Source organism: Melopsittacus undulatus, chromosome 8 (genome assembly GCF_012275295.1).
Source record: "Melopsittacus undulatus isolate bMelUnd1 chromosome 8, bMelUnd1.mat.Z, whole genome shotgun sequence".
In the NCBI taxonomy this organism is placed as follows: domain Eukaryota; kingdom Metazoa; phylum Chordata; class Aves; order Psittaciformes; family Psittaculidae; genus Melopsittacus; species Melopsittacus undulatus.
Window position 1 is genome coordinate 17,157,750 of NC_047534.1, and position 27,548 is coordinate 17,185,297.

Consider the following 27,548-nt stretch of genomic DNA (forward strand, 5'->3'; position numbering starts at 1 on the left):
TGTAAATAGCTATGCCAAGAGACACCCTTTGAGCTCTCCTGGACCCAGTAATCTCCCTTGGAGTGGGATACCTCTGAGACCCCCCCAAGCTTTCCAAGTCCAGGAAATAGGGAGATCATTTGCTTGGGGTGTTCCTGCTGCTGGCACCTTTGCCTGTGAGGAGTGCTGAAAGGGCTGATGTGAGTGTATTATCAGTACTGTACAATACACTGAATCCAAGAGAAGTACATGTATATAGTCTAGTATAGGTATAGGTATGTATATATATGTCTACACATCTCTATATCCATCCCCATTTGAGTGTGTTGTGTTAGCTGAGATACTCCATTGTAAGTGCATGTACATGAGCTTCAATAGCCCTGTGGTTCACTTGAACAATACAAACTGCTGCTCAAAGACATCTGTAATCCCTCAGACATGAACTGCTCTCCAGGCCTGAGACCAGGACTAGGTCCAGCCACACCAAGGCTGGGTCAGGATAAAACTGGGTCTAGTCTGAACCTTGTGACTTTCTGGGAGGTCTCCCTCAGTCCTTTGTATTTTCAGCTTCTATACACATTATTTCAGTTCATTTCTGTATAAATCACTGCCAATTTTGACATAATCTCTTTTGTGTGCAACAGTTCTGTTGAATCCCACATGTATAGATTTCTATCAGAATTACTTTTGTAATTCTGTAATTCTTTTGTAATCAGAATTACCCTTGTTACTAGCTCTGATGGCGATTCTTCCAGCGATCCTGAGCACTCAGCTCTGTGACAGTGCTCCAGCCCTCACAGCATCTCCTTGTCCTCCTCCGGACTTGGTCCAACAGCTCCACGTTCCTCTTGTGCTGTCGCCCCAACATCACTAGCAGTATTCTGTTGCGCTTTAATTACTGTTCGTATCCTCACCCCCGGGGCTCACGCTCTTCCATTCTGCTCCCCCGCCGCCGGGGCCGAGCTACCGCCTGGGTTACCCCACCGCAGGTGGCCGCAGCCTCCCGGCGGCTGGAGCTCCCGTGCCAATGATCTGTACCGGGCTCCGCTGAGCGCCGCTCGGACACGGCCGAAGCGGCCCCGGTGCCGGCAGCGACCCCCGACCCTCCCCAGGGCCCCAGCCCACAGCAACAACCGGAGCCCCGCCGCCGCCGCCGCGCAAGGGCTGCCGGGACGGAGCGGCACCGGCGGCGCTGATTGGCTCGCTCTCCTCACGTGGGCCGGGCCGGCCGTCAGGACGCCGTTCTTCCGAGGCGTGGCTTCGGCGCCGGCCGCGATTGGGTGCCGGGCGCGCGGCTTTAGCGCGAGGGCAGCGTCCCCCGCACGTGACGTGGGAGCGGGGCTCGGAGTCGGCCCCGGGAGCCCGGCAGCGGTGAGTGCGGCCTGGCCCCGCCCGGCCAGCGCCTCCCCTCAGCGCCGGGCCCTGCGGCCCGCTCCCCTCAGAACGCCGGCCTCTCTCCCCTCAGCACCACGGCCCGGTGCCTCTGCAGCTCCGCGGCCCGCTCACCCTCAGCTCCGGCCCCGCGGCGCAGCCGGCTCCCGGGCTCCGCGCAACGTCCCGCGGGTGGGGGGCCGGGGTCGTGCTCGTAGGGCCGGGGGTTGTCCCCGGCTGGGCCCGTCGATTCGTCCTGCAGCCGTTCAGAACGGAGCGCTGGGGGGGGCAGGAGCAGCCCCTCGGGGGCTACCTCGGGGCCAGCGCTGACTCTTTCTCTCTACCGGCTGCAGCTAGCGGGGCCTCTGCTGTTTCCCAAGAAAACTTGAGAATTAAATGGCTCCTTCCACTTCTGATGTCCTCCGTTACCCGTAACCAGCCGGTGACATCTGTACTTGTGTGGCTGGGGCAGAGCTCCTCTGGTGCAATGGGAACTATGCCATGAGGAGCGGTAAGAGTTGGCCATAGCCATGACAGAGCCCCACAGGGTTTCGTTCACCACTCTCCATGGTCCACTGAGCAGCACCTTCCTGAAGAGGTCTCGGAAGGACGATGCAGAGCAGCCCCAGGACGTGGAGCCGGCTGCCACTGCCGTTCGGATCACACTCACCCTCTTTGAGCCAGACCACAAACGTTGTCCTGAATTTTTCTACCCGGATCTTCTGAAGAGCTGTCGAGGGAAAATAAAAGGTGGTTCTTCGGGAGACAAGGTGAGCGTCCATGTGGCCTGTGGGGACCTGTCTTGTACCTGAAGATCATAGAGTCATGGAATGGCTTGGGTTGGAAAAGACCTTAAAATCATCCAGTTCCAACCCCCTGCCATGGGCAGGGACACCTTCCACCAGACCAGGTTGCTCCAAGCCTTATCCAACACTGCCAGGGATGGGGCAGCCACAGCTTCTCTGGGCAACCTGTGCCAGCGCCTCAGCACCATCACATGGAAGAATGTTTTCCTTATTTATATCTAACCTGAACTTACCCTGTGTCAGTTTCAACCCCTCATCCTATCACTATAAGATTTGAAAGGCTTGTTCAGCATTGTTGGAGTGTGTGTTGAAGCTGGGAGATGCTGGAGGTGGAAGGTGGAGGGTCAGGCCTCCTGCAGGCAGAACTGGCATGCAGGCAGGAGCTTGTCAGGCCCCACCATCTCACTCCTTTTCCTTGGCTGGAAGTTCATGTTCCAAAGGGGATGTTTTGTTGGCAGAGCGTGGGACATAATGCTCTTTTTGTTTGAAATTACTTCACAGTGATGTTTGGTACCTGGCTTGCTGGCAGCCATGAGGAAAGGAGAGATGCTTCCACAGTATTTGGTTGTGCCCTTTGGGGACCCTGCTTTACTGCATGTGTAGGTGTTTTCTCTGAGGTGAAAGTGGTTTGGGTTCTACCTGGGATCATAAGTTCTTTTCTGAACTGTTCAGCAGTAAATTCATGGTTCATGCAGCTTAGTTTTGTGTTTTCTTTTGAGAGTTTGGAAAAGCAGAGGTGGGCGCAGAATAGGCTGAGAGAGCACCCACAGCCTTGAGACACTCCCAGAGTCACAGACAGGTCTGGACTGGAAGGGACCTTAAGATCATCCAGTTCCAACCCCCTGCCACAGGCAGGGACACCTTCCACCAGACCAGGTTGCTCCAAGCCCCATCCAATCTTGCCTTGAACACTGCCAGGGATGGGGCAGCCACAGCTTCTCTGGTCACCCTGTGCCAGCGCCTCAGCATCCCTCACAGAGAAGAACTTCTGCCTAAGAGCTCATCTCAGTCTCCTCTCTGTCAGGTTAAAGCCATTCCCCCTTGACCTGTCCCTACAGGCCCTTGTCCATAGCCCCTCTCCAGGTTTCTTGTAGCCCCTTTAGGCACTGGAAACTGCTCTGAGGGTCTCCCCTTAAGGAGCCTTCTCTTGTCCAGGCTGAACAAGCCCAGCTCTCTCAGCCTGGCTCCAGAGCAGAGCTGCTCCAGCCCTTGCAGCATCTCCATGGCCTCCTCAGGACTCTCTCCAACAGCTCCACATCCCTCTTGTGCTGTTGCCCCAGAGCTGGATCAGGACTGCAGGGGGGTCTCCCCAGAGCACAGCAGAGGGGGACAATCCCCTCCCTCTTGTGCTGCTCACGCTCTGGGGATGCAGCCCAGCACATGGGGGGGTCTGGGCTCAAGCGCTCACTGAAGCCAGGTCATGGGGAGCTGTTTGCTGACGAACACCCCCAAGTCCTTCTCCTTTGAGGAGAAGGACTCCTTCATTCAGTGTCTGCCAGCCTGGGGAGACTTGTTTGTGCTGGGCATTGCCTCGATCCAAGTGTAGGACCTTGCACATGGCCTTTTGAACTTCATGAGGTTTGCACAATGCCACCTCTCCAGCCTGTCCTGGTCCCTCTGGATCCCTTCGTTTTCCTCCAGTGTGTCGACTGCAGCACACAGCTCTTGCTGATGGTGCATGATACTGATTCTACTGTCTATGTTGTTAGTGAAATACTAAAAAATACTCTATGCTGTACTGAAGGTTGATGTGTCTGGACTTCACCTGATTGCTCTGGTTGTGATGGATTTACTGCATGGGATTTTGGTAGCAGCATGATGGGTTGATTCTGATGCTTTTGTCTCTTTTCTTTCTCTAGAAGAAAGATCTGGCTGATCCCTTTAATGATGACGAAAAGGAAAGGCATAAAGTAGAGGCTCTGGCAAGGAAGTTTGAAGAAAAATATGTATGTTTTTGTTCTTTGTCTTGTGTTATCCCTTAGAATGGTCACTGCTGTTCACCTTTCAGCCTGTAGTATTCATTCCATGGCCACTGGCTCTCACCTTCCTGTTCTGTGGCAGTCCTGTTCTTGCCTGGAAGCTGCTGTTTTCTTGTTCTTTTTCTGTCTCAGGCCCGTGGTCTCCAAATATAGTTCTGCTCCGTTCCTCAATCAGATGAGTCTGATGAAATTGAACAACCTTCTCGCTTGTAGTGGCAAATAACTTACTGTAATTTATAAAATTTAATTGTCTTAGGCAAAAAAGAATTTCTAGGCCTGGTGGCTGTGGCATGATGCAGTCTGTCAAGTCTCTAAGTTCAGTGTGTGGTGGGTCTTCTGCTGTCAGGAAGAAGCTGAACTCTTTCTGCATAGCTTGAGAGAAGCAGATCTGTCTTGCCTGTTTCCTCTCTGTTTTTCCCCTCCCTTCTTGTAAGTGGCAATAAAACTATGTTCTGCTTTACAACTGGTACTTTGGATAGTGAGTTGTATTGTTTTGTGATACAAATCAGACCCATGGGTCACTCTCATGTGCTTGATGTGTATAGTTTGATGTGTCTAGTACCATGTTTGTATGGACTATGTAGCAGTTCTGGAAGAACACTCCATCCCTGCACTGGCAGAAGTGTGGAAGGGGTACAGTTCAACCTAAAGTCTGTTGGCACAACATCAGTCTGTTGGGTAGCCCACTGTTTTGTTTCATTTGGCTGCACTGGTTTTGTTCTGTATGACAAGGCCTAAACCTGGATTTACGATATCTTGAGGTTACAGCATGGTGGGAGTTACTGCTGGTCTGGTTCTGATGCTGCTTGGAGCACAAAAGATTGTGTTCACTTTCCTGTGCTGGCATCGTGTCAGTGTCCTGTGCCGGGGCTCTCTCGTGGGAACTGGAAAACAGGCTGAACACTGTCAATCCGTTCTTGTTTAGGGTGGCAAGAGACGCAGGAAGGACCGGATTCAGGACTTGATTGACATGGGGTACGGATATGATGAATCTGACTCCTTCATCGATAACTCTGAAGCGGTGAGGCTGGGAGCATTGGGAGGGTGGTTAAATGTGCTGCTGGGTCTGAGCTGGCACCTGGGGGAAACCTGTGTGGGGTGTGAGCCAGGAGTGTGCCAGGGCTGGGAACAGGAGATTCTGGGGAAACAGGAAATCCCAAGGGAAGGGGAGATGCTGGGGGAAGCTCCCAGCAGCAGAACGGTGGTTACCAGGTCTGTGCACAGCCTTTCTGTTCTTGGGGAGCACAAATCCAGTTTGTTCTGTAGCTCAGCTGCTTACAGTGCTAATGGATTGTTCTGGTTTATCTCCAGTATGATGAGCTTGTTCCAGCTTCGCTTACTACAAAGTATGGAGGGTTTTACATCAACTCAGGAACGCTGCAGTTTCGCCAAGCATCTGAATCTGAAGATGACTATGTTAAAGAGAAGAAGAAGAAGTGTCCCAAGGTCAGCAAGGCACCTTTCTCAGTTGTTTCTTCTGTTAATATTCAGAGGATTTCATAGAATCCCAGACTGGTTTGGGTTGATGGAACCATAAAGCTCATCCACTTCTACCCCCCTGGCATGGGCAGGGACATCTTCCACTAGACCAGGTTGCTCCAAGCCTTGTCTAACCTGGCCTTGAATTTTTGCTTATTTCCTGTCTGAATGGTGTGTGGACCTTCAAAGTAGAGCAAGGTTTATGAATTGGTGCAGACAGAATAGGGATGAGCCTTTGAAATCTTGTTATGTCTCTGTATTTGACAGTAAAATGAGGGATGCCTGGTATGGATGAGACTCTGGTGGTGTTGCTTGATTCTGAGAGTAGAGGTGACAGCAGCCCCCTGTCATAGTAGCCATGTGTGGGGTTTGGGTTCATGTATCCATTGGGGGAGGAGCTGGTCTCCTGTTCTTGGGCTCTGGGGGTGCAGGGAGCATTGTAGGAGACACTTTAGTCATGACTTGGTTTTAATCTTCTCTAGAAGCGGAAGTTGAAAGACGGAGGTGAAAAAATGAAGAAGAAAAAGAAAGATGATTCATACGACAAGGAAAAGAAATCCAAGAAATCGAAGTTTCCCAAAGCTGGGTAAGGAGGGGAGGGACTGCTCACTGCTGGACCCTCTGCTCCAGGGTCACATTGCCATTTGTCACACTGCAGTGGTACCTGTTTCGGTGCAGGTGGCCTGAGTATGAGCAGTGGAACCACCAGCCTGTAATGCCCCATTGTTTCACAGTAGGTGACAAGAGGCAGCTGGATCAGGGAGGGAGCAGAGCTCCACAGCAATGGTGTGTGAGCACAAGGGCCACCACTGGAGCAGTGGTGGTGTGTCCTGGAGCTGTGTTGAGGTGGTGATGGTTGGCATAGGGATTGGAGAGCCTGAGGAGCAGGATAATGACTACAGGGACAAAGCTGGTGGAGGAAAGGCAGGCAAGAAGGGCAGGAACTCAGAGCTGTGTGAGGGTCAGGCTAATGGGGAGAAACAGGTTAGAAGGCTTTGGGTGACCATAGCAGAAAGAAAGTTATGTGTTGCTGCTCTTGCTGGCAATTGTTCGTACCCCTGCCTGCCTGAAGTATTTCTTGGATGAGTGATCACCCTTCTGTATTGCTTCTCTTCTTCTGGCTATAAACCTGAGTGGCTAATTGTCTTGCTGAGTTCTTTGGTTCTGTTGCTTTGTGCTGCATGGCCTCTCTGTTTCAATGTCTGTATCTGTTGTTTTTGTCTGTTTTCCTACATTTTCCTCCTATCTTTTTCCTTCTTTCTTAATTATTCTTTTGGATTTCCTTTTTTCTGCATGGATATTCTTTCTAGCAGCACCAAACCACATGTCTGACATGGTACTGTCAGTGCATGGTTCCTTCATAGTGAGCCGGGAAAAGTAATTTGCTCTCCTGGTCTTAACAGGCAAAATGTATCAAGCTGTTGTCATACTCCTGCCTCAGTTCCTCTCCACTAGTATGTTTCCCAATATGGCATGCTGGAATAATGCACGTAGCTAGTAAGAGCATTGCTTGGTTGTGATGGTTCTAGCTCCATCACCTCTCTGCAGTGAGGAAGAGACCAGTCTTCTCTGAACTTAACAAGCAGAGGGACCTTAAGAGCACCTTAAGAGGCAGTAGAATGCTCTTCCTGGTGTGACTGGTTGTTGTGTTAAGAGTATAACAACCGGTTGTTGAGAAAAGATAATTCTTTTGGCAAAAAATACCCCCTCCTTGCCTTCCAGCTGGTCCTCAGATATTAGAGCAACTGGGTGTGGCGAGGCTTAGATTCTGGGTGATGCACAATTTACCACTTCCAGTCCAGTTGTGTTTGATATATTGAATTATCACGATTCCGGATGCACTAATAGCACACTGCATCTTCAGCTTTGTCGTGCTCAGGAACTAACACAGCCACACTTAAAAGGATTTGGTCATGTTCAGTGAGAAAACTATTATGATTAGCTACTTCAACAGTGCAGTTTGTTGAAGCAACAGATACAGGTTCTTATGGATTGCCAGTGATAAATACACTGTCTGCAGAAAGCATGTGCAAACGATAGGGTTGTGAATTGTACAAACGCACAACGAAGTTATGAGTAATGCAGCCTGGCTTCAAAATGTAGAAGTAGAATGTGACTCTATATAGAGATTCCTAATTTTCTTCAGAATCACTTGGTACAGTGCAAGTCTTACCTGAAGGCATCCCTGGGGGGGGGTAAGGTCCAGCCTGTCGATCGGTCCCAGGAGTCAAGGGTAATCTGCTTATAGAATCTTCCTCGACTTCTCCACAGTGATATCTTCCCTGATATTCCCCCTTCCTCGGGCCATTTTTATACTGTTTTTCCCCTTCAAGGTGGAGCTTGAGCAGCTCTAGTCATACATACCTTTATTATTATTGGTGTAAAGTTCTTTCGCTTTGCTTTTAAAGGTATATACCAAAAATAATTCAGAGAGCATGCTTGAGGAGGGGTGGTCTCACCTTGGAGGCGGGTTGCATTGGAGATGGAGGTGTGGTTTTGTATTAAAATATATTAAAATGAAGCAAAGTTTGCACAAAGGACAACATTTCGTCAAAAGATGACAGACTGTTGGCTCAGGGTGGCAAGTGTGCAGCTTACCCTTATCAGTTTTTTGTACCACCTAGTTCCCATCTCTGCTTGTGTTATGACAGAGCTTGGCCGCAGAATCTCCACGTGGCCCCATCCTAGTGCAATGTTGCCACAGGAACCACTGTAGAGTGAGTTCCTTGCATACCAGGTGCAGTTGCACTTTACCCTGAAGGTCCAGTTAAATTGATACCTTTCCGTTATGTGTGAGCAATGCTACATTTTCAAATGTAAGTTTTATTTCTGAATCATGCTCAGTAATTATTCCACACTGGTCAAGCGGCTGAGCCTTCCCGGGGGATTGGTGCCTATGGCTAAAGTGAGCTGGACTGAAGGTCTTCATCTTGTATTCAGTTCCCTTCCCTCCTCCCTACTCTGTTTCCAGCTTTACGGCATTAAATGCCAGTAAGGAGAAGAAGAAAAAGAAATACTCTGGAGCTCTTAGTGTCAAGGAGATGCTGAAGAGGTTTCAGAAGGAGAAGGATGCACAGAAGAAAAAAGATGAAGAGCAGAAAGTGGCGACTCCTTCACCAGCAGAACCCCCAGCCCCAAGGGAGGGGGAGGCAATGGCCGACCCTTTGCTCTCACTCTTTGGCCACGCCAGTGACAATGACCTGCTTCAGGCAGCGACTGCCATGGACAACTTAACTGACCTTGACCTGGAGCGGCTCCTCAGTGAGTCCCCAGAAGGGAGCCCCTGTCCTGACGTGGAGGATGGGAGCAATCCTGGAGGGACAGGCTTGGAGCAGGATTTCAAGCAACCGCCCTCTCTCCCAGACGGCCTCCCAGCCCCTTTGGAGAAGCGCATCAAAGAACTGGCTCAGGTAAGGCACCTTGCTGCAGGGCACTGGGGTTGTGGGGTTACCAGAGAGGGGACAGCCCTGCTAGGTTGGGGTAGTCGCTCCCATAGTGGAATGGGGAAGCATTCTCCAGTGGGATTGTTCTGCAGTATTGTGTGGGATCACACCTTTGTGTCACCCAGGTTTCTCTGGTGGCCAAGTTGATTTCTTGAACACCCATGTCAAGGAGTGTCAGATTTCTTGGCATTCTTACCTACTGAATGTAACACTCAATATCCCACCTGGCAGCAAGGCTTCTTTACCTCTCCTGTCAAAGTGTGGACCTGATGCCAGAGGTAATTTCCAAAGTAAGTTGAAAATAAACTAACTTAAAATGCAAACTGAGGCTGAAGGGCTAATTCCAGTGTAATGGTTTTAATGTGCTTCTGACAGTCAGGATGTAGTGTATGAAGTGGTGTGGGGTGTTCTGTGTGTGTGAAATGAGTGGGTGCAGCTGGAAAGCATTACCTGTTCTGCAGTGTGAGAAGGCACAAGAAGCCCTGTAGATGGGGCTTGAGGGTTTGTTAGAAGCATTTCCCGTGTCATATACAGGCAGATGCCTTCCTGAAACACAAGTTCCAGAGCTGTGTCACTGGCATTTTGGGTTCTTTACTCGTCTTTAACATCTCAGTGTTGGGGTATTGTTTAGGGAGTGGAATATATTCATTTCTAGAAGGGTGCCATGTAGCTTCTCCTGCAGCTGGACTCCCGTGGGACTCTCCCATCTTCTCCAGAATGTTGTGGTATTTTGGGAAGTGCAGTTCTGGAGGAGCTTGGAAGTAGCTGGTGCTGGTCAGGGATCCCTCTCCTGGCCTGTCAAAGAAGTGTGCTTTCAGAGCTGCTGTGGGGCTTCTCTGCTGTGAGTGCTGTCCCCATCAGCCTGACAAACACCGAGATGTTTTGTTCCTGCTACTAGTGATATTTTGGAGCACTGATCTGTAAGCTGTAAATGGTGCTCTCAGGCCTGTGCAGTGGTTTGTGTTCTACCTCCCAGGGCACATGGATTTACAATACCTGCTAACTGAGCAGCTCTTAGTAACTCCTGTTACTAAAGACAAGCTTCTGTTAGAGATCTGTGTTCTGCTGAGAAATGTGAAGTGTATGTAGTGGTGAGCTATGGAAGGGAAGGAGGAATTGAAGAAAGTATTGCCACAGCTGATAAAAATAATGGTCTGTTCATGGGTTTCTGTTTGCTATTCAGGCTGTTAACAGAAAACCCTGAAACAGCTGTTCTGAACTATAGCTGAGTTAAACAAGAATGTTATAGAGGCTCTCATGATACCAAGTTGATTATTATGTTGCTGCAAGATAGGCTCATAGCACATTACCCACAGATTTTCCTGCTGCTGTGCCTGTTGGTGGACTATATATGTTAAGGGAAGAAACTAGGGTGGAGAAATAAAGATTTAACAAACTCAAGCCTCTGGGGCAGTTAGGAATCTGGAAGGTAAGATCTGTTGGAAAGAAGAGGTACCAGTCCTCTGTCTGAGGGAAAGGTCTCTTCATCCCAGCAGGTGGGAGCGTCTCCTGAGTTAAATGGAGCCTCCAGGCATTCCCTCTTCTACTTGAATTGGTTTGACTTTAACCCTCTCCTTCTTGTTTGAGGATTCTCTTTAGCATTGAGCCTTCTTCTTTGATATCACAGCTGTGTGTGACTGGCTGCTGACAGAATGTGCCCCTTCTGGGCATAAATCAATCACTTCCTAGCCAAACCTTGGAGTCTTAAATCGGGGATTTCAGAATTGGGCCCTGTCCTGCTCTCCTGGTCTCCTTTCCCATGCAAGGAATCACTAACTTGATGTGACGCCTTGTGGTCAATCCCAGTTTTGTTTACAGCCCCACTCAGAAGAGCCTGAAAACTCTTGGCAGTTTTCTACTGTCTTGTTCAGCTCTTGGAATTATTCCCCCCTGGACATGTTTTCCATGGGTGTGATGTTTGGGCAGCACTGTGTGTGCTACAGTCATAGCTCAGGAAGCTTCCTGAACAGAATTTATTCATTAGTTTCTTTTTAGTTTCCATGGTGTTGATTGGGAATAACACATCCCCTAGGGCTGCTATTCTTTCTGTTGGTTTCTTGGCTTAGTGTCCAGATTGAGCTAGAAAGCCTGGGGATAAGTATCCCTGACCCTCATTCAACATGACTAGGATGATCTTTCCTGTTCAGGGAGAAGCTCTATGCTCACATGAATTAATCTAACAGCTCTAATGTGGAATTATAACCATGCCCTCAAACTGCCCGTTCTCCCCTTGGGAAGCATGCCAAAAAGCCAGTTGCGCCCAAGCCATCCCCTTTGCCCCATTCAATGGAGAAATCTTTACTCCAGTGTAGTGACTTGAGTGCATCTGGATAGCAGAATCCTGAGTGCAAGGGTCTTTGGGCAGGATGTGGTTTTACCAGTTCAGCTGGCAGGGTTGGACTTGAACTCAGGATGCAAAAAGGAAGAGACACAACCTCTCTTCTGCCTGTTGATGGGGACAGCTTTTAGCCCATCTGCAGCAGGTAGCTGCAGAATTTGGTCAGTAAAACTGTGCTCTGAAGTGGCTTAAAAACTGCTGGATTATCATAGAACATGAGGTTGGAAGGGATTTCAGGGATCATCTGGTCCGGCCTTTCTAGGCAAAGCATGACCTAGAGTAGGTGTCCCAGCACCCTGTCCAGCTGAAACTTAAAAGTGTCCAAGTGTTGGGGAGTCACCACTTCCCTGGAAAGTTCATTCTCAGTGGGAAAAATTACCCTCCTATATCCAGTCAGAATCTCCCCAGGAGTAACTTGTGCCCATCACCCCTCCTCTTTTCATGTGACTCCTTGTAGAAAGGGGGTCTCTCTCTTCTTTGTAGCCACCCTTTAAATACTGGCACATGGTGATAAGGTCTCCCCTGAGCTTTCTTGACTTAGTGTCGAAGAAGTCCAGCACTCTGCCTTTCCACACATGCTTCCCAGACCTTGGATCATCTTTGTGACCCTTCTCTGGATCTTCTCCAGCCTGTGCACATCTTTTTTGTGTATAGTGGGGGCCAAGGCTGAGCACAGTATTCCAGGTGTGGCCTGACAAGCACTGAGCAGAATGGGATAATATTTTTATCTCTGTTGGTGATGCCCTTGCTGCTTGCTTGTGTGTGTCTGTGTATGGGAACTGATGGTGCCTTCTGTTATTTCCTAATGTCCAGGCTGCCAGAGCTGCTGAGGGAGAAGGCAGACAGAGATTCTTCACTCAGGACATCAACAACATCATATTGGAGTAAGTGCTGCTGGGGAAGAAGAATACAAAAGGAGGATATTAGGCAGAGCATTTTGGGTAAATTCAGGAGCAGGAGTTGTGGGGTTCCTCCACACAGAACATGCCTAGAGTAACATGAAAGTCTCCTGGAAGTGACTTTCAGGTGAAGCATGATGTATGTCTGAGGCAGGAGAATGTTGGAGTGGCTATATCCAGGCCTTCTGGTCTCAAGATGATGCTTGATATCCATGTACTTAAATTTGGTTATTTGACCTGTGATTATAGCTTGATAGAAGAACAGTAAATCTGTCCCTGTCAGAAATATCAGGCATGTTGTTTGCTGTTGAAGTTATATGCAGTATATTTTCATATAAGCTAATATATATACCTATATAATATATATTTATAACTAGGCTACAGCTGCTCTGTTCAACTGGCTTTCTGTGCAAACTGGAGTTGCTCCATCACTGCTGTGTGTCATCAAGTCCTCCAGTTACAGAATATCAGTGTTGCTTCATGCAGTTGTTGATAATGGTTTAATTCTTCTTCAAGTGCCCAGAGAAGGTTGCTGAATGCACACAGCTTTGTGATGCTCACAGAGTAATAACACTTACACAGATGCTTTAATTTCATTAAGGTTTATCAAGCACTGGAAGGGAATTGATGAAGGAAAGGTTGGGAATCTGTTTCCCTCATGTTTCAAGTGGTGACTGCTACCTTTCAGCATTCCAGTGCTGACTGCACAAATAGTCATCAGTTGTCAAACTGAAAACTTTAAGCGCATTCAGAAGAGATTTATATTTGTATGACTTTGCTGTAGAATCAGGTCCAGATTTTTACACTTAGTGACACTGAGAGGTGGCATAAAGGGCTGCTCTCTAAAATATATAACTGTATAGATGGATTTAGTGCACACTGGTACCTCTGACCTTCTCACTGGGAAGTAAGTTCAAGGCCAAGGGGTAAAGCTTGAATCTATATTCTCCTGAGTTAGACTGCTGTAGATTCTGACATCAGCAGTGCGTACCACTTGAGTCTCCAGGAAGAGCTGCAGAATAAATGAGGGTGTTGACATCTTTTTGTTCCTTTTCAAGATCCTCTGAAACCAGATTAAAAGCCACAGCTTGGGACAAGGCTTTAAGTCTGTTGTTTGAAGACCTGAAGAACCATCATGCATGCGGCTTGTACTTTATTCCTCTTTCCCTGCCTCCATCTCTTTAGGTTGCATTGGGGCTGCATTTATGTTGTGCAGAGAACCACTGCCAGGTCTCTGCTCAATGTTGTTTTTGTCTTGTTCCTCAGCATTGAGCTGCAGACCCGGGAGCTGAACAGCCAGATCCGGTCAGGGGTTTATGCCCACCTGGCTGCTTTCTTCCCCTGCAGCAAGGACACTCTGGTCAAGCGTGCCCGTAAGCTTTATCTCTATGAGCAGGTGAGTGGCTTTGGCAGCACAGCCCCATTTAGTGTGCAGGTTACCCCTGATCTCTGGAGCACATGTGTTGTCTACCTTCTGTGGTGGGGTGGTGCCCTACAGCCAGCACTGTTCAGGGCCTGCATCTGGTGATGCGGATCTGGGACTGGGCAGGTCTTGACCTGCCAGGTTTGGGTGTCCTGGCTGGAAGATGTCATGTGGAACATCAGCCTATTTGGTGATTGCTCTAGGGTGGTCGGTTGAAGGAACCTCTGCAGAAGCTAAAGGAAGCCATTGGAAGGGCCATGCCAGAGCAGATGGCAAAGTACCAGGAGGAATGCCAAGCCCATAATCAGGCCAAGTTTGCCAAGTAAGCCCCTTGTTTGCATGTTGTACATCTGCAGCTCTGCTCAGCAGGCTCCCTGTCACCTGGAGGCTGCTCTCATGAAGTTTGAAACCTGTTTTTATTCTGTAGTCAAAAATTGCTGATGGGCATTAGTTGGCCTCATCAAGCTGTGTGTGGTCTTTGTACTACCCATGGCAATACCAACTGCAGCAGCACTGATGGGACCAGAATCTGGCTGGTGTTTCACTTCTGCTGGGTGTGCCTTTAGGATCATGGCAGTCTGGGAACAGGAAGGCTGCGTTAGTCCCATGGTCTCTATTTCACAATACTGGGAGATTTCTTAACCTTGAGCACTTGGCTCAGCTTGCAACCAAAGCAAGACATTTGGGCCCTCTTTCTGTGTGTGTTACCATTGACTACTGAGACCTGAACAGTGTTGTTCAGAGATACTTAACCCTCTCCTTGAACCTCCAGGACAATGACTTCTACATTGTCTCCATTTTAGAATGCTGGAAGAAGAAAAGGACAAAGAGCAGCGAGACCGAGTTTGTTCTGATGATGAAGAGGATGAAGAAAAGGGAGGAAAGCGCGCTGCGGGACCACGGAAGAAGTTTCAATGGAATGATGAAATCAGGTTTGCATAATTTAGATATTAAGTGAACCTGTGACATATCTTACTCTGTGCAGTTGGAAGTGGAGCATTTTGGTACCTGTATCTTGTTTTCAGAGCAGTGCTGATCATCTGTAGTAAGTCAGCTTGGAGATTTGTGGCAGACTGTGCTCTTCATGGAAGCCACTGATTAAATCTCACCCTTATATAAATTGCTGATTTTAGGCTCAAGCCAACTCTGAGAGAAGTGCAAAGAACCCTCTGTGCAGAGGCCAAAAGAGTGACAGATCCTTGGGGAAAGAAGGAGCTCAGCTGAATTGCTGAAATCCTACAGACTAGACTAACCAAGACCAGATTCTGGTTCTGAAAGCAGTTACAGCTCCTGGGAATTGCTGCCTCAGGAGCCCAGGACTCTGACAAGAGAGTGCTGGAAGAAGGGAAGAGTGACAAAAGATAATGAGACTCAGTCTCGCTGTCTTTTTTTCTCTGCTTCTGTAACAAGTTGGGGTGCTGGTCTGTAGGTGGCTGATTCACTTAGAACAAAGCTTCCTGCCTTCTCACTGCCTCTAAGTACAGAGGTCAGCAGAGAGGTTCAGTTCTGTGGTTGTTAGTGCCACAATTACAGGTGTCACTGGTTTAGTACCTCTGCTGGTTCAGGAGATTAAAATGGGAAAGGGTAACATGTCTCTTCTGCCCTGACACATGGATGTGTGCACACACGGAGCAGGGAATGTGCTTTTCCCTTCCTCTTTCCTGTGGAGGCAGCATAGGGTCTGTTTTACCAAAGCAAGGTGTTGTGCAGAGCCAGGCATACCTAGGTGTGGTTATCCAGCCCTGGATAAGCAGAATGACCTCCAACTGGGGGCACCCAATCCACATAACTGTATTTAAAATCTTCCTGTTCTTCAGGGAGCTGCTTTGCCACTTGGTGAAGATTAAGTTGGATGGTTATGACCTTGACAAGAATAAGGCTCAGTCTCTAGAGGATTATGTGAAGACCTTCCTAGATGGAGAGGTGAAGCCCCTTTGGCCAAAAGGCTGGATGCAGGCCAGGTGAGCAAGAATCAAGTTGTACCCTAGGGATTCCTTGTCCTGAGGGACCTTAGAAGGTCCTGCCCCTGCTCAGAGAATGGCTAGCTTCAAAGTTAGATCAGAGTGCTCAGGGCCTTGTCCTGTGGAGCTTTGGAGATCTCCATGAGTGGAGATTACCATAGCATCTCTGGGCCCCTGTTCCAATACTAAATCGCTCTTCATGAAATCTTTTCTTGCTTCCACTCGGAATTCCCCTTGCTGCACTGAACTGGATATTCCCTCTTTTTACTTTTGACACTCTTGAGAAAGGTCTGGCTCCATCTTCTTCATGGCTCCCTGCGGTCCACATTCTTTAGGTAGTGGAAGACTGCCTTTATATCCCTCCTTGATCTTCATATTTTCCAGGCAAAGCAAACCAGTTCCCTCAGCCTCTCCTTGTATGTGTCCCTGTTCCTCAGCCATCACAGTGATTGTGGCCAGTTTGTCAGCATGTCTCTTGTATTGTGGGGACCCTGAAACTGGGTATTGCATCCAGATGTGACCTCACAAGTGCTAAACAGAGGGGAATAAGTGCTTGAAGTGTGGGCCATGCTCTTGTCTAATACCTGCAAGTATACAGCTTGCTTTCAGCAGTACACCCTTGCAGCAGTGGTTCATGTTCAGCTTGTCCACCAGGACCAGGTCCTTCTCTGCACCCCCAGGTCCTTTTATGCAGGGCTGTTACAGAGCCAGTTAGTCTCCAGCCCATGTTGCTGCCTGGCATTATTTCCATCCCGCCTACAGGACTTCGCCTTTGGCTTTGTTGAAATTCACAAGGTCTGTGTTGCCCCTTTCTCCAGCGTGTCAGTGTCCCTGTGAACAGCAGCCCGGCCCTGCAACATATTTCTCCTCTCTCTCTCTGTTTTCACATCACCCCCAAACTTACTGAGAGTGCAGCCATGTTGTAGTCCAGGTTGTAAATGACTGGGTTGTCTCAGCCCCTGTATTGACCTCCGATGGATGCTACTGGTAGTGACAAGTTACAAGGCAGAACTGAGGCTGAGGTGAGGCTGACTGGCCTCTGGTTTCTTGATTCTGTATTGCAAAGTGTCACTTTGTAATCTGTCTCACAAAGGATACATTTTTCAGACTGTTTGGAAAGTCTCCTCTGGGGTATTCCCAAAAGAAAGCAAAGTAGAAAGTTTTATGGGCTTATGGACTTGCACTGGACACGTCAGAGTCAGTAGAGTAAGTAGGATTTTAGTGTGGTTTTCTTTACCCTGTCTGGTGTCTTCACTGCTGTTTCCTGCTCTTTCATACCCTCCAGTGTCCATGCCATTGAGCTGGCAGTTGCAGAGTGTCATTCTGGGACTGTCATCAGTGTCTGGCCTGCTTTGGTTTGCTCCATAGTTTTAAAGAAGGAACAACTGTACAGTCTTACTGCTGGAACTTCCATCTTTTTGTTTTTAAAGAGCTGGGCAGCCTTGTCTTCTCTCTGCTGAATTTGCTTTTTGGGTTTCATGGGGCTAAAGGAAGAAGTAAGTATCAGTTCTTAAGAGCAGTGAGTAGCATGTTACAGATGTGTTTGGAAAAGTCATGAATGGCCATTTATTGCAGGTGCACATGAAGTACATAATGTGCATGGTTGTAGTGTGGTGTTGTAGTGTATGGGAGCTGAAAGATGGCACTAGGAGGTTGTGGGTGGAGTTTCCTACTTAGTTAATGAAGATGTTACTAGCTTGAGGATCTGAGCTTGCCAAGTTTGAAAGGTTCTTTTCTTTGAATAAAAAAAATTAAAGTCTTTCACCCTTAGTTTGTAGGTGAAGTATTTAGGCATAGAACTGCTCACCTCAGAGTTGGTGTAGAAAAGCCTTCTGGTGAAGTTAACTGTAGAATGACTGAATAAAACCAGTTTTCCTGGTAATTTTCCAATGGCCCAAGGTCAGTGTTTTTTCTTGCTGGGGCTTGATGGAGTTGGACTTGATCTTTAGGGGCCTCTTCCAGTTTGAGATGTTCTATGATTTATGGTTTAAAGACAGGGTAGAGTGACAGCCACATGGAAGGACAGAGGAAGGATTGGCAACACTAGAAGAACTGTGAACAGCCTTATGGACATGTCAGCTTGAGTCACTGTCATCACATCATAGAAGCTCATCTTTAAGAGGAACCTGAAGATGGGCAGAGTAGCAACTTTGCATATGAGTTCAGAGAGGCTCTGCCATGCTTTTTCAGCTAGCACAAAAAGGTGATTAACAGAATAAAAGGCTAAAATAAGCTTGCTTTTTGAAAGAGAAAGGATGGCAAAAGGCGTCAGGCTATTAGCAGCAGATGGGAAGTGTATTCCACATGCCAGTACTGAAGGCTTATTTATAAGCATCTTGCCCTTACAGCTGAGTGACAGCTAGTTTAGGTGAAATAGTTTGAGATCCTAGTTTACTTGGCCTCAGGGATAAAGGAGTTTGGCTGAAGCTCTGTTTATTGATGGTGGTTAGTCAGTTGTTGGAGCTGGTGGTGCTTATTGAAGAAGTCACCTTGGCTGTTTGCTGGGGATGTGAAGGCATCAGAGATGCAGCATGTGAATATTTCTCATCCATGTTATTTGAAGCAGGGGAAGGTAAACTTTCTTCCTTGAAGTTGGTGAAGAGCTCTTGTATGATCTGCCAGCTCTTGGGGATTCATGGCAGTAATAATGCCCAGCTTGAATGACTGTGCTGCCTTTCCATTTGGCTGTCAGCTTTTCAAGCTGGCAGAGCTTCTTAGTTATTGACCAACAACTGCCTTAATGGCCTTTTCAGCGCCTACAAGCATAGCTCCAGAGAGGGAGCTGTGTGGGGGAGTTCAGGAGGATCTTCCTTGAAAAGGGATGAATACCTGTTTGCTCTCTGTGATTTTAATTTCGCCAAGTCCCCTGCTGTACTTTGCAGCTCTGTCTCCAGTGATCCCAGCTGCTCTACTGGGTCGTGCTGGATATCACTTCTCATTGCTCTCTTCCCTTCTTAGGACACTGTTTAAGGAGAGCAGGCGTGTACATGGACATCTCACATCAGTCCTGTGAGTATCATGTAGCATTCCTTTGGAGTGATAACTGGTGAACTCCATTCCCTGGGGCTTGGGTGGATCACACAGGAGCACCAGAGCTTGCTTGGCTCCCATCAGATAGTTTGGCGCTGCTTCATTTGGGGAGGTCTAGGAAGGGTAGTTGTTCGTGTGTGACATCTCCCAACAGCCTTCCTGAAGTGCTTTAGCCTTCGAGTAAGCTCAAAGAGAAAAATGTTGAAGCCAGGTTGCCTCCTGGCCTGTTCAGCAGACTGGAGTCTGTGCTAGTCCCTGGGAGGCAGATGAAGGTAAAGTGGAGTGTGGTGCAAGCAGTCTGATTATTGCTGCTTGTTCAGTTGCTCTGATTCTGGATTCCCTCTTTCTTGTTTCTTTCTCCTGGTTGAAGGAGGGATGCAATGAGCTCAAAGTAGTGAAGATAGGTGCAACAGGCTTGTGGGTGGCAAATCAACAATGCCCTCAGAATCCAGCTGGGCAAGTGCTTTAGTGCCAAAGTGTCTCATGGATCTTGCTATAATAAGTGCTTATACAGACTGAGGCTGATGTCTGTTGGACAGACGGTCGTTTTCGTGGCACTGGGTAAGTGAGGGGAAGTGTGAGGAACAGTAGGAAATAGTGTAGAGTCATCTTTCCCTCAGCCATACCATTACAATAGTTCAGGGATGCTTTGTACCAGAGTTTGCATCTGACCAGACCAAATGTTCTGTTTTCTCTGAATTTGGCAGATGCTTTTTCATCCTTGACTTCTTCCAGGAACCTTAAAGAAATGTGTAACTTTGCTCCAAACCAGTCTCTGTATCATTTTCTCTATGGGTATTGCTGTAGTTAGGCCAAAAGTGGGTTCCTGCAGTAGCTCTGAGCCCTGGGGCTGGTGAAGGATGTGTCTGTTGAGTGTTTGCACTGCTCTGCTGCTGTTTCAAGACTCTGCTCCACTCCCTGATTCATTCCCCTGTGTGGGAGTTGGGGAGTCCTAGAACAGCAACTAAATGTGATATGGTTTTGAATCCTAGCAACCTGAAATGCTGCCTCTGTTCCCTTGGTTCTTTGCAAAAGCCTCAGTGGATTGTAACTAACAGGGCGGATATGTAATCCCTCATAGGATGCTTCCATGTGGGCATTCAGTGAAACTGCGTTTCTTTTGTCTCCGTCAAAACAGGTCAAAGAAGAAAGTTACAGCTTCTACTAAAGTGAAAGTGAAGGTGAGTTCTTTGTTTTCTGGTTCTCATTGTTGACATATATCAAAAATTAAGTGACTGCTATCAAATCCTGTATTTGAGCTTTGTATTTATACACTGGATACAAGGAATTTGTACTGTGAAATAACTCTAGTCAATATTAGCCTTGAAAAAACAACTAGAAAATTGATGGCGGCAGCAGCAGCTGGGAGGGAGGTGGGTGACCATGGAACATGCTTATCCTGCCTTTTATCCCCAAACCAGGATCCCTTCCCTTTCCAGCAAGAAACCCTGCCTCTGTCCTGACTCTGCCTTCTCTTGTGACTTCTGTTGTAGGAATCTTCCTGCAAACCAGATAAAAAGATGTCAGTTTCTGTTCCTTCAATGCACTCAAGCAACACCTTAGCTCTGTCTTCAGAGCCCCAGGGAGGAGCTCTGGGCATCAGTGCCCAAACCAGAGAACTTTTGTCCCTTGGGACAGCCCAGGCAGCCAGCAGCACTGGCACTCCCACTACCTTCATGGATGACTCCTTGGATGAGGACTTAATTCATAATCCCACTTCCTCACTCGAAGCAGTCTCTAAGGAACTGGCTGTGCTGAACAGCAGAGCAGGAGGGAGTCCTGACTTTACTCTTCCTGGAGCTCCAAAAGCTCCACCAGAAAAGATCCCATCTTCAGAGGAGAAGAGGACATTTCCAAAGTCCAACCCTTCCCCTACATCATCCTCTGGTTCCCTTCAGTCTCCTCTAAACTTCCTGGCTGAGCAAGCCCTGGCCTTGGGCCAGTCTTCTCAAGACAAAAAGACAGAGAACTCTAATTACAAAGAGCTCTCCTGCCAAGCTTCCCCCAGCAAAATCCTTCCTGATGCACACCAGGCTAAACAGAAACACCACAGCCTGGTCCGGCCAGGCCATGGCCCTCAGACCTCTACGCCAGTGCCGGCTTCTCAGGTGAAGGTCTTTCACTCAGGCAGCCAGCTACAGAAAACATTCACCTCCCCAGCTCCATTTGTCAAACTGCAGAATCCCAAGTCCTCCTCCCCACTGCCCCAGCGCTCCCTCCTCCAACAGGTCAAGTCATCAACCAAAGCTCAGAGCTTCCATTCCTCTGCAACACCAGGCAGCACCCAAAACTCAAGCAGCTCCCACAAGAGCCCAGGTTCATCATCATCATCTCTCAGCTACACAGGAAAGCACTCAAGTGGCTCTAGCTCATCAGGACAATCTTACAAATCGCCCTTCATTTCGGGTTCTCTTTCCAAGCACGGAGCTTCTTCTAGCAGCGCCTCATCTGGAGCTTCTGCAAACCAGGGCTGCTCCTCTGGGAGCTTGCTGCCCAGCGTGCAGACACCCTCCTCAGGCCAGGCATCCAGCCGCCAGTCCTCAAGCTCCTCAGTGAAGAAGACACCTGTTTCACAGAAGCTGACATTGGTGGCACCTCCGGGAGGCTCAAATGGAGATTCTAGTGGGGGCACTCAAGGGGTGGCCAAGTTGCTGACCTCCTCCCTTAAGCCAGCTGTCGTTAGCAGCACCGCATCTTCTACCTCTGTGCCGGTAAGCAGGGCTGCGTGGGGCCAGCCTTGAGCCAGGGAAGTGCATGGTGTTGTGTCAGGCACGTCCTGCTGTGTTCAGACCTGCTGTAAAGCATTGACTTCAGAAGAATTTCCTGAAATTCCTGACCGACTGTCTGGATCTTGGCTGCTTAGGCTGGGAAGTCCTGGCCTTTGCCAGGGGGCTTGCATGCCACAGTTCCAGCTTTCATTTTCAGCTTTAACTACTAAGCAAAATACCTTCCAGACTGCAGTTTTTGCATAGGCTGTAGAATGTTCTTGCCCTGCCTTTGAGACTTCCAGGAGCAGTAGAATTTCCATTTGGGTCAGGAGAAGTGCAGTAGGGCAAGTCATCACTAGAGCTAGAAATCATTCCATAAACTAAAATGATAGTGATTGGTTTGCTGTGAATTGGGTCTGCAAGCATGACTTTTCTTAAATTATTGCAAGTAATCGTAGTATTATTGCCACTTTTTTCATGACTGACCTATAGAATAGTCTCTGATTCTGGGCTATAAACTCAAATCCCAGCCCAGCTTTGGTGGTTCTGTGTCCCTTTTCTGTTGCTCCTGTTACTTCTATACGCTGCTGAAGTGGTGTTTGGAATTGAGCTCAGTGGTGCACTGTGGAGTGCTGGGTCTCACAGTTCATGGGGTTATAATATCTCCTGAAGGATTCCTGGGTTACCTCTACAGACTCATATTTCTCAGCCATTGGATTTAATGGTATAAGTGCCTTAATTTTCACCTATAGCAAAAAAGGAATTGTAGAATCAAGCAGGTTGGAAAAGACCTTTAAGATCAAATCCAACTCTTCCCCAGCACTGCCACCACTAACCCATGTCACTGAGGGCCTCATCTACACGGTCTGTGAACAATTCCAGGGATGGGGACTCCAGCACTGCCCTGGGAAGCCTGTTCCAATGCCTGAACACCCTTTGGGGGTTCCTAATATCCAGTCTAAACCTCCCCTGGTGCACCTTGAGGCCATTTGTCATGCTGTCATATTAATTCGTTGTTGGCTGTTCATACCTGTTTTTGGTAGCACATGGAAAGAGCTGAGCAATTAAATGCATGTATTTAAATGGGCCTGAAACTCATATGCTGCTCAGCCCATGTACCTTGATTGTTACTGAGGCAGAGAGCTCAAAAGCACTCACCTGTGGTGTCCTCAACCTTCTGGGGTGCAGGGGTCCACCAAACCTTGGTGCCCTGAGTTATCAGCAGTGATGTGCTGCTAAAACAGAGTAGGAAGCATCCTCCCTGGATCTCACAGGCTTTTCCTCTTCCTAATGGAGACACAGTTCCAGAGTAAGGAAGCAGGAGTTTAATTCGGTGTAGTCCATTCAGAAGAGCCTAGATAGCATGTATGATGTGTCCTGGGCATTTTCAGGGTTGCCAGCTCTTGAGCTCTGGCTGGGAATGTGCTTCTTACAAGGAGGAATTCTTGAGCACTCCATGTTTTGCAGCTCTTTAAGTATGGATGATACTATACCTTGGCTTTCCCACTCCTGACTGACCTCTTTTGTTGCTTTTCAGAAAGGAACTAGTGGAGCTGTGCTGCTAACAAGTTCTTCCTCATTAAATGTGCTGGCTCCATCCTACAAGTCCAGCAATCCAAAGCTGCCAGCTGCTCTGAGCTCCACACCGTTAGGTATTATTTCTCCTATTCATTCCTTCCCTCTTCATGTCATCTCCTTCAGTTCAGACTCCTCCCCAAAAGCAGGAGTATCAAAAGATGCAATAGTTACGGGACCTGCTCCAGGAACTTTCCACCATGGCCTTGGCCACAGTGAGTATTCTCCTGGTCACATGTGTGTGTTACTTGTGCCTGTGCTGTCAAATAACACCACCGACAGTGCTCTGCTGCATTAACCCATTGCAGACCAACTCATCTCTCTTGCTGTTGCTTCATGCATTTTTATCTCCAGCAGTTGCATTTGGAGAACCTCTGGCACGTCCCGGTAGCTAATGCAGAAATCCCAATAGCTGGAAGCTGAGCAATAGGCAGCTACTCTGCTCATTTCTGTCTTCAATGCACATTTGTTCCTGTTTTCCCCTGTCCTTTCTTTGTTTTTCTCTCTAGGTCTTCTAGCTGGCTTGCACTCCAGCCCCCACCATGCCGCGCCACTCCCACACTCTGCCCTGTCCACTCATTTACCACAGAGCTTGCCAGGTAACTTGTCAGTCTGTCGCGGTGTCTCCTGCCTCCTGAGCTGTCCTCTGTCTCAGCAGATGGTTCTTCTAGGGGTGAAAGCAAAGTGATTGTCAGGCCAGTGTGGTCGTCACTAAAGCCAACGGCCATCCCGAGGTTCTGTTTCATTAGCCAGGGCAAACCTGGGCATTTCTGGAATGAGGAGCCCTGGCTGCTTACAGCAAGCATTGGTTCCTGGAGGTACTCAGCTTTGCTGCTTGTGTCATTATGAAGAATTATCCAGCCAGGATTAAAGCTGCAAAGTTTATGCATAGTCTGCCAGGGACTGCTCAGGAATGAATATTTGGGTCTTAGAGAGTTTTGTTACTGGTGACCTACATAAAATGTGTCAGAGCAGAATGCCCGTGTCTGTGCACTGAGCTATTTGCCTGCATCTCCTTTGCACCATGTTTGTGGTGTAGATGGAGTTTGCTTTACTTGGTGTGGACAATGGCATGATTTTGCAGTTAAGCCTGAGTGTGATGCCTGCAAAATCAATGCATAAAGCAAGAGTTACCTGAAGAACACCTTCTCTGCTTGTAAGTGGAGTCCTGCCTGGTGAGCTGTGCTCATGTGTAAGGGGGATCCATGCAGCACTTGGAAAATTGAAATGCAGGACCAGCAGATTGGGTTTATTTGCTTCAGGGAGTTGCTTTCCCTGTTGGTAATCACTGTTTCTGCTTTCTTAATTAAGTGCTCTTCAGCACTTCTGTGCAGTTCAGTGCTGTCTTGGTGTCTGCCCCTGTTGGATTGTCTCCTTGGGAAATACGAGCCTGCTTTAGGAGTGGATGTGCTACTGCTGCGTTAGATGTGCTGGGGTTCAGGTGGCCTCCCATGGCCAGCATAGGCTAAAATGCCCTTGACTGTGGAGCTGCTCTTTGTTGAAGAAAGAAGTGAGTACTGTGCGCTGGGGAGATGGAAAGGATTTGTTGTCTTTGCTTCTTTGGCTGAAGTTGGTCTCAAGTGGGTTGTTACACTGCTCCAGTGTGGTAGAGCAGAAGCAGCAGCTACTAGCAGCAGTCACTTGTGTGACAGCCCCTTCCTGATTGTAAATCCAGTTACTGGAGAGTGAGATAGCTGATTTCAGTTTGAACACGGCTTGTGAAATATATTCTGTGTCACTGAGAAGTTTTTTGTCCCATTACCTGAGGGAGTTTGGAGTAGTTACTTCACTGTTGCTTACAGGGCTTCTAACAAAAGAACTTCTTGATGGCCTCCTGCTCTTTAGCAGGATGTAGTGCCAGAAGTTGTGAGTAGACAAAAGGTGACTAGAATAAGAGGAAAACCAGATCATTGAGACAGCTGCATCAGGGACCTGCCTTCTCACTGTGTGTTCTCTCATAAAGATTAGAGATCAAGCCTCGTGCTGTCATCTCTGGGAACATTACCAGTTGTGGTGTTCTGGAGAAGGACACAGTCGATACTGAAGCGACCACCATAATCTTAAAATGTATTGATTTATATTGTGGCATAAACTGTGCCTGGCTGCCTGAGCAGGTGGCCAGAACCACATTGCTCTGTCTGAAAGCTATGAGGACTCCGGTGTGTTGGGAGGTTGCTACAAATGCAATACAAATGCTGATGTATCTCATGAAAATGCTTATATGAGCATTCATCACACAGCACCTGAGCAAGGAGCAGTCAGTGCTTGCTTGTGTGTCTCTGCTGCTGGGGGAGGTGCTTGTGTGCTGGTGCTGTGGCGATGATTCTGACTGCTTGCTTCAGAAATGTGATGTGCTGGGGCTGAGGTCTTGCATGGAATGGACTGTCCTTGTCCTGGAGAAGAAGCTGGTGTCACACTGGTCAGTGCTGCTGCAGCTTAACTGTGCATCTTGGTACGCCCATTTGTTCATCATTGATGGTACTTTAATTGCTCCTGGAAAACTTTTGCTTCCTTAAACTTTCTTTTTCTTTCTTCAGTGCATTTTCTCTTTCCCCTCCACTTCTGTTCCTTTATGGTACTTCAGTGATTACATTCCTGTTTCAGTGGGCACCTAAAACCTTCACTACAGCAGCAAAGGTGTACTAACGGTGTTATTTCAAACCACTTTCAGATGCAAGGCAGCCAGTACCATATATTTCTAGTTTCCTGAATGGGGAGACATGGTAGAGTGGCTATTAGAGAAGGACATAGGGTAGCTATCAACCAGCAATCTGAATCTATGCTGTGGTGCCTTTGCTGTGAGGCCACAGGAGACCCCCAGTGCTTCCCAAGTCTCTAAATCAGGTACAGAGCCAGGGCTGCTCTCAGTTGTGAGATGTCTCCAAGCACATCCTCTTACCCCAATTCCTTGGAGCTGGTAGGCAGAGGGAGTGCTTTCTGTGCAGAGGGATCTGGCTGCCTCAGCTGCACGCAGCTCTGTGGAGCTGATGCTCAATCCCCTTCCCACTTGGTTTTCTTTTCTTTCAGATGCTTCTCAGCTTCACAGCAAAGGGTCCAATGCTCAGCAGCGCAAGTTGTGATGTCTGCAAGGAGCATAGGACACAGCATGCATAGGATAAAGCCAAGAGGAACAGATCATGGACTTTAAATACCGGCGGTGTCTTTGGGTTTTTTCCCTCCTTTCTTTTTTCCTTCATGACAACTGGAGACTGAACCACAATGAAGAACTCATTGGTGTGTTGGCTCAGAGGTGCTCAGAGCTGAGCTCCACACAAGGGCCACCTTGCACCATGCCCTAATGAGAGATGCATTTTGTAGCACTGTTTTATTGCTGCTGCCCTTCATGCATTCCCTGGCACTGGCAGGAGCTGGAACTTGCAGGGAGATGTGGGTGGCTCAGCTTCTTGCAGGGGATTCTCACCCACCTCTCTCTGTACCTGCCAAGTACCTCCAAGTCCAGTTACCTCCTTGGTCTCCCAGTGGAGGGTATGAAAGGTGCTTCTTTCTTCTGCTTTGGATTTACTTGGATAATTCTAGCACTGCCAGTGCTTTCTGAAGACATTTGAGGAACTGTTCAAATTGTACTATAAAACACTGCTACAGTTCAATGGAGAACTTAACGTTTCCTGTGTGGTGAATCTAATGAACCACCTGATGTTCCCCTCTGGAGGAGAAGGAAGACTCTTTATAGAGAGACATTTTTAGATGCAGTCTTTGACTGAGAATTCTTCTTTTGGGTTTTGGATTTTTTTTCCTCCAAAGGGATGCTTTTTTCCTGCTCAGTTTTATCCTCATTACCATCGAACGCATTGGATTGTTTGGGACACTTCTCAGCATGTCACATGTATAGGAAGACATAATTCCAGTGCCTTTTATGGTGGAGCAAGAATGGACTAGCGACACACATTTCAGCCCTCTTTTGTGTGCTCCTTACCCTTTTTTAATCATTCTGTATTTAAAATGTATTCTGTTTATTTAATAGAGCTTTTTATGGTTGCACATCAAAAAAGAAAAAAACAAAAAGCTGCACTGTCTGGACTTCAGTGGTGTCCTGGTGCCTGTGAACACAGCACCAAACCCAGCAAGAGCACCAGTTTGTAGCTGAGGACGTGCAGGCGGGTTCCAGACCCTCCCTTAAAGCCATTCTTTCCTAGGGTCGCCAGTTAGGATCTCTTTGGTGGGCAGAGGGAATGATCTATATTAACCAAGGTCAAGTGAATTCCAGAGAGTAATACTGCTTTCCTTAATGACTTCTGCACTAGGATCATGTGCTTGTTGCAGCTGCAGGAATGGGACCTTCTAGAACTGGGGGGTATATTGTCTTGTGAATTTGTAACTTTCAGACCTAAATACTTCTCCTGAGCACTCTTTCAGTCAGTGCACTAAGGGCAGGCTGTGGATCCAGTGGAGCAATGTGGCATCTGATTTTTCTGCTCTCCTCCCAGTTTGCCTTTTCTCAGCCTCCCCGCCCCCCCCCCCCCCCCCCCAGCCACATCTGAATGGTGCAGTAGTTGTGCTGATCCACATGGATTTCACTGGTATTTCAAGCAAAAGGTT

The 27,548-nt window shown here is 48.0% G+C and overlaps 1 protein-coding gene across 8 annotated transcripts; it reads left to right on the forward strand.

Moving 5' to 3' along the window:
* The first annotated feature begins 1,315 nt into the window (after nucleotides 1-1,315).
* UBN1 (ubinuclein 1) lies at nucleotides 1,316-27,017 on the forward strand. Of its 8 annotated transcripts, XM_031050300.2 has the most exons (19): nucleotides 1,316-1,350; nucleotides 1,704-2,120; nucleotides 4,016-4,102; nucleotides 5,061-5,156; nucleotides 5,447-5,581; nucleotides 6,097-6,200; nucleotides 8,586-9,024; nucleotides 12,209-12,279; nucleotides 13,561-13,690; nucleotides 13,921-14,039; nucleotides 14,521-14,649; nucleotides 15,535-15,678; nucleotides 18,637-18,687; nucleotides 19,847-19,889; nucleotides 20,202-21,419; nucleotides 22,954-23,206; nucleotides 23,501-23,590; nucleotides 24,303-24,501; nucleotides 26,019-27,017. In XM_031050300.2, the coding sequence occupies exons 2-18, from the start codon at nucleotides 1,881-1,883 to the stop codon at nucleotides 24,458-24,460; spliced, it is 3,507 nt and encodes a 1,168-aa protein (XP_030906160.2). In that variant the 5' UTR covers nucleotides 1,316-1,350; nucleotides 1,704-1,880; the 3' UTR covers nucleotides 24,461-24,501; nucleotides 26,019-27,017. The 8 variants fall into 8 exon arrangements, with proteins under 8 accessions (XP_030906160.2, XP_033921167.1, XP_005150731.2 ...); XM_034065276.1 differs by lacking the exon at nucleotides 1,316-1,350 and having other exon boundaries at nucleotides 1,365-2,120; XM_005150674.3 differs by lacking the exons at nucleotides 1,316-1,350; nucleotides 24,303-24,501 and having other exon boundaries at nucleotides 1,366-2,120.
* The last annotated feature ends 531 nt before the right edge of the window (nucleotides 27,018-27,548 follow it).